Source organism: Neophocaena asiaeorientalis, unplaced genomic scaffold (assembly GCF_003031525.2).
Source record: "Neophocaena asiaeorientalis asiaeorientalis breed wild unplaced genomic scaffold, Neophocaena_asiaeorientalis_V1.1 scaffold34, whole genome shotgun sequence".
NCBI classification, from domain to species: domain Eukaryota; kingdom Metazoa; phylum Chordata; class Mammalia; order Artiodactyla; family Phocoenidae; genus Neophocaena; species Neophocaena asiaeorientalis.
The window spans coordinates 923,624-938,418 of record NW_020172464.1 but is presented as its reverse complement, the minus strand read 5'-3'; the positions used below and the strand labels follow the sequence as shown (position 1 = coordinate 938,418).

At 38.6% G+C, this 14,795-nt stretch overlaps 1 protein-coding gene across 2 annotated transcripts in view; it reads right to left on the bottom strand.

The window, feature by feature from the left end:
• Window positions 1–1,645: 1,645 nt before the first annotated feature.
• Window positions 1,646–14,795, bottom strand: part of CUL4B (cullin 4B) — a 32,403-nt gene continuing 19,253 nt past the window's right edge. The window contains exons 12-20 of one of the 2 annotated variants that reach the window (XM_024738130.1): window positions 13,472–13,576; window positions 12,867–12,977; window positions 12,323–12,414; window positions 11,106–11,213; window positions 10,121–10,234; window positions 8,439–8,544; window positions 7,159–7,331; window positions 4,691–4,843; window positions 1,646–2,560 (exon numbers count right to left, since the gene is read on the bottom strand). In XM_024738130.1, coding sequence (XP_024593898.1) covers window positions 2,465–2,560; window positions 4,691–4,843; window positions 7,159–7,331; window positions 8,439–8,544; window positions 10,121–10,234; window positions 11,106–11,213; window positions 12,323–12,414; window positions 12,867–12,977; window positions 13,472–13,576 — 1,058 coding nt within the window. In that variant the 3' untranslated portion in view covers window positions 1,646–2,464. The remainder of the gene's footprint in view (window positions 2,561–4,690; window positions 4,844–7,158; window positions 7,332–8,438; window positions 8,545–10,120; window positions 10,235–11,105; window positions 11,214–12,322; window positions 12,415–12,866; window positions 12,978–13,471; window positions 13,577–14,795) is intronic. The other variant, XM_024738131.1, reaches the window with a different exon arrangement.

Below are 14,795 nucleotides of genomic sequence, written 5' to 3'. Positions count from 1 at the left end.
GTGATTATTTTTCAATTTCTTAAACAGCTCCCCTCAACTTGTTTAATAGTCTCACCAATTTTTTCAGCTGAAATAGCATCAAGTTTTCAAAAAATTAAGAGCCTCAGGGAAGGGACCAGCTTTCAAGATAACAAAGGTAACACCAAGAGTCTCCTAATGGTACCAATTCTACCTAAAAATTCCTTAAGAGTAATTATTGAGTCTGGTGGAACAGTCTACGTATCTCACAGACCATCAGGGATGAGTTAGAACACTGACTTAGATGGTCCAGTATGGAGAGAGGGCAAAAAAATAGCTGCATTTCCTTGTCAGATAAGCTCAGTTAAGGAAACCAGGGAGGCTCTAAGAAAATACAGGCAGGGCTTCCCTGGTGGCGCAGTGGTTGAGAGTCCGCCTGCCGATGCAGGGGACACGGGTTCGTGCCCCGGTCTGGGAAGATCCCACATGCCGCAGAGCGGCTGGGCCCGTGAGCCATGGCCGCTGAGCCTGCGCGTCCGGAGCCTGTGCTCCGCAACGGGAGAGGCCACAACAGTGAGAGGCCCACGTACCGATAAGAGAAAAAGAAAATACAGGCAATGGCTGCTCAAAAATAGTTAGGAAGGCATTCTAAATACCACATACAGTGGACAACAGTGTGTAAGTTTGATGTAGTTATAAAGAAAACAGGCAACTTTAAAAAGAATAGCTGGTCACAGGTCTTTGAGAACTCAAGAAAACAATCAGTAGCAAATACAAGAGCCAAAAGTCTCAGTTGAGGGTTAGGACCTAGGTATTCTTCTTAATGGTTCCAAATAGTCAAGGAAATATACTGCTGCAAAAAAGCATTAAAGCAGGCTTCCCTGGTGGCGCAGTGGTTGAGAGTCCGCCTGCCGATGCAGGGGACGCAGGTTCGTGCCCCGGTCCGGGAGGGTCCCACATGCAGCAGAGCGGCTGGGCCCATGGGCCATGGCCGCTGAGCCTGCGCGTCCGGAGCCTGCGCGTCCGGAGCCTGTGCTCCGTGACGGGAGAGGCCACGGCGGTGAAAAAGCATTAAAGCAGTTCTGATTTTTTTAAAAATCAAAACAAAATTTCTGCTTTTCCTCCAAGATCAATTCCCTTCAAAGCTTCAAGGAAAAACAAACAAGGAAGCAAAACAGAACCCCAAACCCAAAAACAAAAAACCACTGATGGTAAAAGAGAAGACTTTTACTCACATTATCAATTTGAAAAACAATACTTCTGCTATTTTCTATGTATGAACAATCCTAGGACATTCCCCTGAAAGGTAGGTGTCCAGTGGCTATGAGAACTCTTTATCTTCAAGCAATTTTGAAAGGAATAAGATCAGCATAATACAGAATTTGAAATTCCCAACTAGGGGGTGTATGGGGGAAATGAGGAAGGATCTAGTTCTATCTAGGGCTTTAGGAAGTGAAAATAAGGATGAAAGGAAATGCTTATATGCCATCAAAAAGGAGAGTTGAGGTGCTTCCAAAAAAAAAAACTTTGGTAAAGAAAATAGGAATGCTAAATCCCAGGAAGCCTGTAACAATCTACAATTGGTCCAAGTTAAAGACAAAACTGTCCAAACAACATTAACGTCTAAAGGAAGTTGAAAACTAGTTTATGAATTTTTGCTCTTGTAAAAAGTTACACAACACGTGGGTTTTGGTCTCTTTTGCGATGTTCATATTATATTCATTTTTAATATGAAGAAAGAGCTGGATTTTTCTCTCCTACCATGTTCTTCTAGTACAACTGACCAGCAATTTTCTATTTCAGCTATTTTTATAAGTACCTGTTAATCAGCACAGTAAACTCAGGGCTGAACCATATACACACATCCCATGGGAACATTTTAGGATGTGTGTATACAAGACTATGTAAGCAACTGTCCCTCTGCTTGAAAACTTGTTTCCAAATAAAGTTTTTAAAAACATCCCTTTCAGTGTAACAGAACATTACTTAGTAAAATATCAATAGCTATGACAACTTATTTTTCTCTTCAAGGGAAATCACAAAACAGGTGAACAACCAAGTCCAGAGTGGTTTTTCTATTTGATAAATACATCCAGTACTCTGTACAGTAAATAAAGTTTGCATGCAGTTTAAGTATCTTTAAATGACATTTTAAGCAAATAAACCTTTTGCTTCATAATTAATGGTGTATAAGAACCCCCCTCCTCTTTTTTTTAATAGCCATAGGGACCTCTTCCCCAGTTCCAAATAGGAATCATGAAGACCAGGTACTTTCTTAAGAGTTTTCTGCACATCGTACTAAATAACATGCAAAGAGTTCAACAACATTCTTCTTAAAGGTAAGTATTACTCTTTAACTGGGCATGTTAACCACTGAAAAGTCACTCAACTATTTCCATTACACTGCTTCATTTGGTCATTGGTAGTATAAAAGAAGTCAAATAATAACAGGTTAGTTTATCCACTGGTTACTGTTTATGACACCAAATGCTCCAAGGCCAACATTTTATGCAATATAGTTGTACTGGTTTGGATTTTCTTTATCTCTTTCCATGTAGTCCCGGTCAATTAAGGATTCTATTCTCTTCTTAAGATCAGCAGGCTGTAAGAGAAGGCAAATTTTCAGTGCAAAGCTCATAATCACTAGCTCAAGCCCATTTACCAATACCCCATGAAAAAAAAAAAAGAACAGTTTTGGCTCATTGAGTTAATGTATTTAATCTCCTTAATATTTTTTAATTTTAATTTTTAAAATCTTAATATTTTTTAATTAAAAAATTTTAAATCTCCTTGATTTTTTAAAGAGGAAAGTATAATGAAAATAAACCAGGTTAAAAGATGTTTTTACACTATACATACATTTTCACATCTTATATTATTTATTTATCTGTTTATCTATTTATCTACCTATGTATCTATCTATATCTATCTATCTATCTGACTGTGCTGGGTCTTAGTTGCGGCAGCATGAGGAGTCTTTGTTGCTGCGTGCAGGATCTTTAGTTGTGGCATGTGGAATCTAGTTCCGTCACCAGGGATCAAACCCAGGCCCCCTGCACTGGGAGTGCGGAGTCTTAGCCACTGGACCACCAAGGAAGTCCCCTGTCAAACTGTTATACAATACTTTACTTTTCTATTTTAAAGAGGTCTTCTAAGAACCAGCTATTCTCTGCACGAATACAAAAGACTACCATAACTTCACAAAAGGAACACAGTATAGTTTAAGGAAACAGAATGCTATTTAGTTTTGCCAAGATAGTTTGAGAAAATAAGTAGACCCTAAATTTGGACAAAAGCTGGTTCTGAAAGTCAGGTTGCATATTTATAAATTAAATTAAAAATGTACTATGGAAATCACTATTTACAAGAATACTACAACAAATGGTTTGATGAGTGAAGTATCATCTAATTCAGATCTTCGTATTTCAGGTTTAAGGTTTAACTGTTACCTGCTATAAATGATTTGAATTTTTGAATCCTGTTTGTTGAAAAATCATTGAGAAAGATTATAACTTGTTCTCATGATTGCATTCTTAGCTCTTGGGTAACAAAATTCCACTGTCTTTTGTATCTAGCCTATAACGACAATATAATCTTGCTTGCTAACAGTTTTTCAGATTGTGTAAAATGGGTACTTGATCAAGAAAGGTAAAAAGGGAAAGTAGTTTGATGGGGCAGCCAAAATTTCACCAAAGTTTGAATTCCAAGATTTGAAAATCAAAATGACTTTCTCTTAATTATGGTGAAAGACCTAGAATATCAGCACAATATTTATTACAGTGATCCTCTACCTTCCCTAGCTAGCTAGCATCAGTGATCTCTCCGGCTAGAGGTGAAATGATTGTTAAGGCAGAACATGAGGGTGAGAGTGTGGTAATGAGGAGGCAGTATTAGGTTTGGAGGAGAGAGAAAGCCTACCTTACTAGCAGTGACAGCTAATGAGCACTTATGTGCCAGGCCCAGTGCTAAGTTTTACATATATTATCTCATTTAAGCTTCACAATAATCCTACGAGATAAGTACTATTATCATCTCCATTTTACAAAAGAGGAAACAAGCTCAAGAGGTGAAATGACTTACCTAGGGCCAAAGCTCATGAGAACCCTAACAGCCGAGAGTCTATCCAAACTTTACGAAGTATTTATCATCATAAGAGTTTGGGAATCTTCTAAAACATGAGATACAGTCCAGTACAACACGACATTGTCTAAGGCGCTTTATTACTGGGCATTTATAATGGAACATGTCCATTTGTTTGCCAGAACTACCCCTAAGCTTTAAAAAAGATGCCTAATGATTACTAGTTATCTGTATAGTTTTTAATGGACACTTACACAAACTAAATAGATTTAACTTAATTAAAATAACCAAATCTGTCAAATAGCTAGGTATTTCAAGGAGAAAAGGGAAACAAAACTAACAAAGAAGCTCAAAAAATAAAGTGAATAAACTTGAAAATTTCAAAGACTCACTTAGCAGCTAAACTTTCAGGTATAGGAGCTTTTATAAATTGTTTTCCCCTTTTGTCACAGATGCCCACATATGCCAACAAAGGTTTTTCTGGAATCATATATATGAGCATAAGAAATGAAAACTTTTGTCCCTCCAAATGGTCTTGAGGTTTTATTCTATGTTTGTAAGACTTGTGTCTGAAAAATCTAATTTTTATATATAATAAACTCAATATTTTGTATATATAAGCAGCTCAATAATAAAATACAGAAGTACCTACCTTTACTGGAAATTTCAACTGGTTGTACACTTCTGAAACAAGGAGATTGTGGCTAAGTGTCTTTCTCATCTTCATAATTCGAACAATTGCAGCATCAATTTGATACTGTCTGTCTTGAAATACTCTTTCTGTGGTGCTTGCTTGTTCCTCAACCTAACAAAAAAGTTTTAAACTTAGGAACTGTACCTGAAGTGAAACTTGATTACTTATACAAATTGTACATTTTAGGGACATGACACAGTTAATGCTTTAAATATGCTGAACTATCAAAAGAAACCTTATAAATACTGACAAGGACAGAAAAAACCCTACAAACATAACTCCTATCTGGCCTAATGTCCTGTATCAATGAAGTAACACCAATATTAGTTAATAGAAAAATACCATCTTTGAGCTGCTTTTCTAGAAAGAGACAGCTGATGCAGAATTTATCATTTTCTTTTACTCTCTTCTCAAAATCTTAATGTGTCACAAGAGGTTATTGACCAGATTTCTGTACGACATTAGCTTATCTGTAAAAGTGACTGATTCTGACATCTGACTCAAAGTATGATACTAACCAGCTAAGCTAACCAGTCGTCAAACTTTTTTTTTAACATTTTATTTTATTGTATTTTATTTTTTGGCTGCCTTGGATTTTCGTTGCTGTGCAGGCTTTCTGTAGTTGTGGCGAGCGGGGGCTGCTCTTCGTTGTGGTGTGTGGGCTTCTCATTGCAGTGGCTTCTCTTGTTGCAGAGCATGGGCTCTAGGAGCGCAGGCTTCAGTAGTTGCGGCTCGCGGGCTCTAGAGCACAGGCTCAGTAGTTATGGTGCGCAGGCTTAGTTGCTCTGCGGCATGTGGGATCTTCCCGGACCAGGAATCGAACCCATGTCCCCTGCATTGGCAAGCGGATTCTTAACCACTGTGCCACCAGGGAAGTCCCAAATTATTTTTCATTAATTTTTATTTTGTAATATATAACTCAGAAATGCACAGTTAAAAAAAAGTCAGTTAACCAATTCTAATGCTAAAGCAAGAATGTTCCTCTTTAGCACCTAAATTAAGAGTAGTTTGGGCTTTTCTTTTTTGTTGCCTCATCACTCAGCATGCGGGATCTTTATTCCCCGATCGAACCTGTGCCCTCTGCAGTGGAAGTGCAGAGTCTTAACCACTGAATTGCCAGGGAAGTCCCTAGTTTGGGCTTTTTGCAGTTAGTTTCTTTCTGATACAGCACACTTTTTAAAATAACACAGTAATCTAAGGGAATATCACGCCTTTGATGTGAATGTTAACGAGACAGGAACTTGTTTGCGACCTTGACTTCTATCCTTATTATAAGACTTTTTCTCAAGTACTGCATTAAACCTTGTTGGAATTGAAACCAACTGGTTTCAGGAAAGGCTGCAGTTGTTGGTTTCCTTAATAAAAATCTCTTACAAATTCAAATGGTAAAAACAAACAAAATATTCACTGTTGATCAAAGAAACACTAACTAAACCTTCCAATTTTTCACCAAGCAAGCTGGAAAAGATTAAAAAAAGAAAATATAATCTTTAGTGCTGGCAAGGACACAGTAAGACAGGCACTCACATTAGACAGTGTAAATTGGTCCAATCTTTCTAGAACACAAAATGGCAAAACGTATTCAGACTCTTAAAATGTTCACACTCCTTAACCCAAAAAATCTACTTCCATGGTAAATTCGTAAGGAAAGGATCAGAGAGATTAAGATTTAGGTACAGAGATGTATCTTGCTGTTTTATTTACAATACTAAGAAGTTATGAATTTAAGTGCCCAACAATGGACATTGGTTGAATAAATTATTATAGCTGTGTAAAAGAATATTGTGTGGCCATCTGCCATTTTATAAAGATGCTTAATGGCATGGAAAAATTCTAAAGACCTGTGCCTTCCCTGGTAGCACAGTGGTTAAGAATCTGCCTGCCGGGGGGTTTTTTTTTGGGGGAAAAAAAAAAAAAAAAAAAGAATCTGCCTGCCAATGCAGGGGACACAGGTTCGAGCCCTGGTCCGGGAAGATCCCATATGCCGTGGAGCAACTAAGCCCACGCGCCACAACTACTGAAGCTCGCGTGCCTAGAGCCCGTGCTCCGCAACAAGAGAAACCACCGCAATGAGAAGTCTGCACACCGCAACGAAGAGTAGCCCCCATTCACTGCAACTAGAGAATGCCTGCGAGCAGCAATGAAGATCCAATGCAGCCTAAAATAAATAAATACATTTTTAAAAATTCTGAAGTCTTAATTTAAACACACAAAAAGCAGGATATAAAACTATCAGGCCCAATTGTGTACACCCCCGCCCCCTCAAAACCTGCAAAATCAAATACTGAAGTACACTGAGCTAGATATAGGCATAGATAATGTTAATGTTAGTGGTAGTATTCTAGGCTAAAACCTTCTTTATAAATCTTTATTATGAACATATATAATTCCAGTACATTAGAATGAGGAGAATGCAAAAGAAATACCGTTTCTTTCATCTGAATTTGATTGATCTTTATCCTGAAAAGTTTGTGCTTGAAATCATCATTACAAATGAACTTGTCACCATCTTCAATATCTTTACCCTTTGGATTTTTTGCCAGAACTCTAGCTTTGCCACAAGCCAATGACTGCAGTGTTCTTCTTAACTCCCCATCCTCTGAAGAAGAAAGAGTGGCTTAGTTATTTGTTACTAACTCATCAACACGCACAGTTACATTCAACCTCAATCTAGCTTCTACCCCACCCATCTATTAAAACTGTTTCCTTTTTTCCCCAAGATCATGAACAACTCCCTCTTTGTCCTATCCAATGGCTTTTTTCCTGGTCGTCCTCTAAAGGCTTCAGTTATCATTCCGAGTGAATAACCACCACATCTTCAGAAATGACATCTCATTTTCCCCAGTCCTACATTTAAAGGATACCTCCAGCTGGCTCTTTTACTATCATCAATTTTAGTATGTCCAACGTTTTATTCATCATCTTCCCCATAAAACTGTTTTCTTTCCAATTGTTAGTTATGAAGCTACCAACCTCCTCTGGTGAGAAACCCTGGAATCATCTTTTAACTCTTCCCTCTCCTGCATCCTCCACATATCTAGTAGTTGCTTCCTTAGAGATGCTTCGTCTCTCTTCTCATTGGCCTCATTCTAGTCTAAGCTCATTATCACTTTACGCCTGAATTACCCCATTAGCTTTTGGACTGGAATCTCTTCATCCTTCAAGCTGCCCTACTATCTACTGATTATAGGCAAGCTGCCCAAATAAGTCACTTCCAATATGTCACACACTTGAGATCCTACAATGTATGTTTCACTTGCTAGATCTGTAAGGCTCTCCATATCTTACCTATCTAACTTTGTATCTCACTACTCTATGCTGCAGTTAAACTTTTTATGACTCCTGTCCACACTGTGCTGATTCCTTCCTCCATGCCTTTTCTCATAGTATTTCCTCTTGCAAAATATGCCTTCTCCCTAACTTAAATCTGAAGGCCCAGCCCAAGTCCTACCTCCTTCATGAAGGCTTTCCCAACTGTGCCAGTCCACAGTTATCTCTTGCTTCACTGAACTCCTAACACACTCTATCAGCACCACAGATTGGTACTTATTTGTTGTGAAAGTAAGTGTCATTTCTCCCTTTCCCCATGGTTGTAAGTGCTGAGGAGGGGGATTATCCCTTTATAGTCCCCCAGAGCTCTTAACCAAGTGGAGTGCACATAGTGGACACCGAAAAATGCATGCTAATCAAACGATTCAACACAAACCTATTCCGGTAGCCTGCTTGATCTCTTCTAAACTGAACTCTTCTCCCTCATTAAACATTAGCAGCACCAGTGTTTGAAAAAGAGAGACCTGGAGTTCCTTTTTACCCTGTTGGAGAAACAACAGTGTTTAGCCATCATTTTTTTAAAAGCTGCATGAAAATTAATCAAATAACTAATCTCTTACTGGAAAAGCATTTTTCAATTAGTGGATTTAGAAACTCGGATTAACATTATCCAGAAAGGCCAGTATGTTCAGTGTAGGGTTTAGGTGTGATCCTACCTAAAACAGGAGGAAGGATTGGGTGACCTTTCTACAGGTCTTTTTTTAAGTCTTATAATTAAAACAACAAAGTAATGAAAATTAATAACTCGGTTTTATGTGTCATTACAGATATTTATCATGAGCAACAAGAAATCACTATTTCAATGCATTTTCAACTCTTCTGATTCAGATTAGTCATGAAAAGCTGTAGGATTTTTTGAAATTGATATAAGAACTGTTCCCCTTAACGCCCACTCTATTCTCTAGCTCCCAGCAACAAGAAAAGAAGTTTCCTGTCAAGAAGTGGCAGCGTGGGGGCTTCCCTGGTGGCGCAGTGGTTGAGATAGCACCAGTGTTTGAAAAAGAGAGACCTGGAGTTCCTTTTTACCCTGTTGGAGAAACAACAGTGTTTAGCCATCATTTTTTTAAAAGCTGCATGAAAATTAATCAAATAACTAATCTCTTACTGGAAAAGCATTTTTCAATTAGTGGATTTAGAAACTCGGATTAACATTATCCAGAAAGGCCAGTATGTTCAGTGTAGGGTTTAGGTGTGATCCTACCTAAAACAGGAGGAAGGATTGGGTGACCTTTCTACAGGTCTTTTTTTAAGTCTTATAATTAAAACAACAAAGTAATGAAAATTAATAACTCGGTTTTATGTGTCATTACAGATATTTATCATGAGCAACAAGAAATCACTATTTCAATGCATTTTCAACTCTTCTGATTCAGATTAGTCATGAAAAGCTGTAGGATTTTTTGAAATTGATATAAGAACTGTTCCCCTTAACGCCCACTCTATTCTCTAGCTCCCAGCAACAAGAAAAGAAGTTTCCTGTCAAGAAGTGGCAGCGTGGGGGCTTCCCTGGTGGCGCAGTGGTTGAGAATCCGCCTGCCAATGCAGGAGACACGGGTTCGAGCCCTGATATGGGAAGATCCCACATGCCGTGGAGCAACTGGCCCCGTGTGCCACAACTACTGAGCCTGCGCTCTAGAGCCTGTGCTCCGCCACAAGAGAGGCCACGACAGTGAGAGGCCCGCGCACCGCGATGAAGAGTGGCCCCCGCTCACCGCAACTATAGAGAGCCCTCGCACAGAAACGAAGAGCCAACACAGCCATAGATAAATAAATTAATAAATAAAATTTAAAAAAAGAAGTGGCAGTGTGAATTTTGCATCCACAGGTGGGGAAAGGGTGTGGGAGAAAAGGGTTATTGGTTTTGGTTTTGCAGCAGGGCCCAATCAACAGTGGAAAAGACCACATTCTTATAATATACACAGGGCTGTGACAAGCTATCACTATCTCATGCAGATATTCAGGACAAATTTATAAAACACCTTAAACCTTCAAATTAAGAGGGATGACCTCAATATCAAAGATGAAGGTGAAAACTAAGTTTGGGGAACATCCACTTACCTCTTTAAATTCTGCCTTTAGCACACAGTGTCCTAGGGTTGACTGCCACTGAAGTTTCCTGCCACTATGTTTGCCTAGGTAAAAGGTCTTGAAAATCTCCTGAAGTTTTACCATCTACAATAAATAAAACAAAACTTTATTTAAGCTCTGTATCCAATATCACGTTCACCACTTTTTATATTTATCTGGTGTAAAAATTTCTGGAAGTTTTAAAGACTATACAGAGCAGGTCCACTGATCACTTTGATGTAAGGTAATAACCACCAAATCTAATGGCATTAATCAGTCTTTACACTCTCTGATCTGTCTGCAACATTTTATCATCCCCTCTTTTGAAACATTCATCTCCAATGTCTTCTGTGTCTCTGCAACATGCTGGTTCCTTTATCTCACTATTGCTTCTTCATTGGATCCCCTCACAGGTACCTCTTCCTACCACCTACCAAATGTGAGCCTTTTTCAAAGTTCTGCCTTAGGCCTGTTCTTCCTGTTTCCACATTCTCCCTCTTAATGAGGGAGATCTGCTCCCTGGGCTTCCATGATTATCTCCATGGAGGACTCTCAGTATCTATCTCTCTAGCCTTAACCCTTTTCTAAGCTTCAGTCCTGGGTTAAGACATTTCCCCAGGAGTTAGGTGGGATTTACTCAAGCATCCATCACTCAGCAGTCCAACCCCCAGGTGATATACGGACAAGAATTTTTGAGAGCTGGGCAGAGTGATGGGTACAATCTGGGGAACTGAAAGAAGAGTCAAGCAAATTGGCCCTGAACTCAGAAACTTGGCATCTTTAGCTATGCTCTAATGATATAAGTACAAGAGTAATATAAATAAAAGAGTAAAGTATTAAAAACAGTTGACATTTGGTGGTGGCGTGCTTACTGACAACAAACTTTTTAAAAAGTACATATTTTTCAATGATAAGCAAAATAGAAATGTCATGTATTTCTAAGCTTATAACTCAAGTCCTAAACAGCAACTCTTACCTCTGGTGGTAAATGAACTTCCATAGGCACATATGTTGGCCAATGACCCACCGTCAGGATATTCACAGTTAATTCAATATTCCCAGGTACATTCTGGTTCTGCATATACTACAATAAGATCAACACACACACTGAGATCTTAAAAAATAAAAGTGCATACATTTCATGCCATAATAATGACCCATTTAAGAAGTTCCCCATTACAAAACTACATGTGAATACTGACGATCTTTAAAATAAAAGGCAACTACTAAAAGGACTATAAATGAAGCCTATATTAAGTGCACTAGAAAAGTACACTGGGTAACATTTTGCTACAATGGCACACAAAGATCACGTGACTCTGTTAGAGGCATTAACGACTTAAATAAATAATTTCTCACATATGATTGGGCTGTTATAGGATTTCTTCTCCATTCCTTTCCCCATACCACCTGCAGTCCCCATCTCTGGAGACCCCTATATGGCTTGGAAAACCCGGCAGCAACCCCCATTCCTCACCCCACCCGCCAGCCCAAGTCTCTGGTTTTTCACCTGCTCCACTGCCTGTTTGCAGGGGGTGACCTGAAATGGGGAAGGAAGAAGGGGAAAGGGCAAAGCAAATAAACCCTATTCTGTAGCTACTACAGGACCCATGATCCTACTGACCCTGATCTTTCTCGAGTCTTCCACTCTCATTTCCCACAGTAGCAATATAGTGGTAAAGAAGTCATTGTTAAAACCCTAGGAGAGGAAAATCTACTTTGCTATCACTATTACCTATAATCTCAAAAATTTAAAACCAGCTTCTACCAACATCTGCAAAACTATGGATCTAGCTTTTCTTTCCCAATGTCCCTAAAGGCCTTATACAACCACTCTATCACTTCTCCTCCCTCCCCATCACCAGCTTTGAATATGCAACTCACCAACAGCGATTAGATGCTAGAAGCCCTGTTCTCACTAGCTACAGCTTCTCTTGCCCTTACTTCTGTTCAATACATTTTATTTCTATTTTTGTGTTATCTTGGGTGTATACTGAGAATAAATTTTGAAGTAGGTCAAATATACTTACATTTCATTCGTGATTTTTCTCCTCTACTGTGACTATCATCCTAAGTTGCTATGAAGTATTTATAACAAATACATGTTTCTAGTTATCCTCTTCAGTACAAACCAAAGTAAGGAGATAACGAAATACATTTAAGTTGGAGGAATTAAGTAAGAGTTTAACTCACTTTTACCTGTTTGAACTGAATCATGATGTCTTTAGAAAGTTCCATGTCTTTAAACATTCCTTCAAGTTTGCTGGTGAAAGCAGCTCCACATTCTATTAAAGATGTTTGTACATTTACAGTATTTTAAAGTGGTAAAAACACAGAATTTAGAATTGAAAACATGAAATATAAAACTTACTTTAGCATGAAATATGATCTGTAACTATTCAAAAGAACAAAAAAATCCTTACCCCAAAGTGTATGCCCCACTAATTCAGAGTCAAATCTTTAATCCTGTAGTAACCTTATATACTACTTAGGCATAAGATAAATGGGAAACTTTTATACAAATAATAAAAGAACAGTGCTTTATTTTAAAAAAATCACAACAGCTCTGGATATGTAAATAGGTTGGAAACCTAATGAGCTTACTCAATTTACGTTTTTATCATACGAACATACAATGATTGACAAAAGAGGCAACTGACTGAAAGAGTAAAAACTAAGCTAACATTTTCTCTCAGAAATCAAAGAAGAAAAGGAACAGAAAGAATGACAAACATACCATGTTTAAGTTTGGACAGCATTGATTTTTCAGCATCCACAGATGCGCTCTTCCCAACTAACAGGCGCTTGGCTAAATCTTTCTTATAGAAGGCCTCAAAAACATCCTTGCCTATGTTAAATAATAAAACACAACTCTCATAATACTCCAATACAAGGTTTTGACAAAATTGACTCAAAGTGCTTAATAAATCGCACCATTACTCCAAGTTACTTAAATTTATAGATTTTATCCAAGTTTGCTAAATGCAAGAAACATTAGAGGTAGATTTTTGTGCCAAACCTTTCAAAAGTTCTTTGCTGTAAAGAATTAAGACTGAATTAACTTTTCTTTAGAAAAGCTTTAGTCAACTAGTAGCTTTAGCATCAATACTCTAGAGATTAAAATAAACAGCAAAATTCAAGGCTCTTAATAGTGGAAAAGTTAAAGCACAAGGCAATTAAGTAACATTCCTCAAGTACCCCAATAAATTAAATGCAAGGAATGTAACAGAATTTTAAATAGCTAACCCCCAAATAAATATACCTTCTAGGTTGGTTATACTCGCTAGTTTCTCTGTTGAGTGCTTTGTTTTAAAAGAAAAATATTAAAACAAAAATACATACCATAGATAAATCTAAATATAATCATAATCTTATCCAACATTTTCTCAAGTTCTTCATCTGTAGCTTCTTTGTTGCCTGCGCGAAGCTTTGAATCTACATACTTAGCTAAAATGGGGGGAAAGTTTGTTGTTTAGTGATCATGTATCCATGAGGTACTGGTCACTATAAATACCAAATAGAAGTATGATATACTGACTTTTTCAATGTTTCACATGTGTACATGCATTTTTAAAACAGTCTCCAAAGTCAGGGAGACCAAGTGACTTGTTCAATGTCACAGAGCTAAAAAATACAAGAGTCTCAACTCAAACCCAAGTCTTCTGGCTCCACATCTAATGTACTTTCTACCATACTGATGCTTACTAAAAATGGGATATGCAGGATATGGGTACCCCGGGGGCAGGGGGTGTATACAGCCCTGTGCTGGGGTCATCAAAGCCATTGAAAGACACGGCACATCTTCTGGAGTATTCATTTTACACTGATGGTAGGCAATCTTAAACCCTTTTCTATTAAAACAAACCAGATACATTACAGAGTAGGAGGCAAATTTTGCAAAACTTTTAAGGGTAAGTAGTAAACCAACAAAATTTCATCCTTTTGGGACTTCCCTGGTGGGGCAGTGGTTAAGAATCCACCTGCCAATGCAGGGAACACGGGTTCGATCCCTGGTCCGGGAAGATCCCACACGCCACGGAGCCACTAAGCCCATGTGCCACAACTACTGAGCCTGCACTCTAGAGCCCGTGAGCCACAACTACTGAGCCGACGTGCCACAACTACTGAAGCCCACGCGCCTAGAGCCCATGCTCCACGACAAGAGAAGCCACCACAATGAGAAGCCCGCGCACAACAACGAAGAGTAACCCCCGCTCGCCACAACTAGAGAAAGCCCGCGCGCAGCAACGAAGACCCAACGTAGTCAAAAATTAAAAAAAAAAAAAAAATTTCACCCTTTTGGTGAAGGACCTTCTCAGCCACCACCTCCTCGACATTAAGGGGTACCCAGGTGGGAAAAACTGAGAACTGAAGTATACCACACCTTTTACTCTAAATGGGCCCAGATTATTAGGTTTATTTTCATCCTGGACATTCTACCTTTCTCACTGGCAACTGTAATTTTGTGCTACCCTTTCCTGTAGCCCTATGTGTGGGCCTCAAGAAATGGCACCCTGCCTCGCCTCTAAATTGCAGGAGGCTTGTAAAACAGCTATCAAGCTTTTTATAAATAAAAGTAAGTAGGGTCTTACAAAGAAAGACCATGTTTGACATGTGGGTTTTGAGATATTCTTTAGCATGAAGGACTTATTCCTTGCATCCAGCT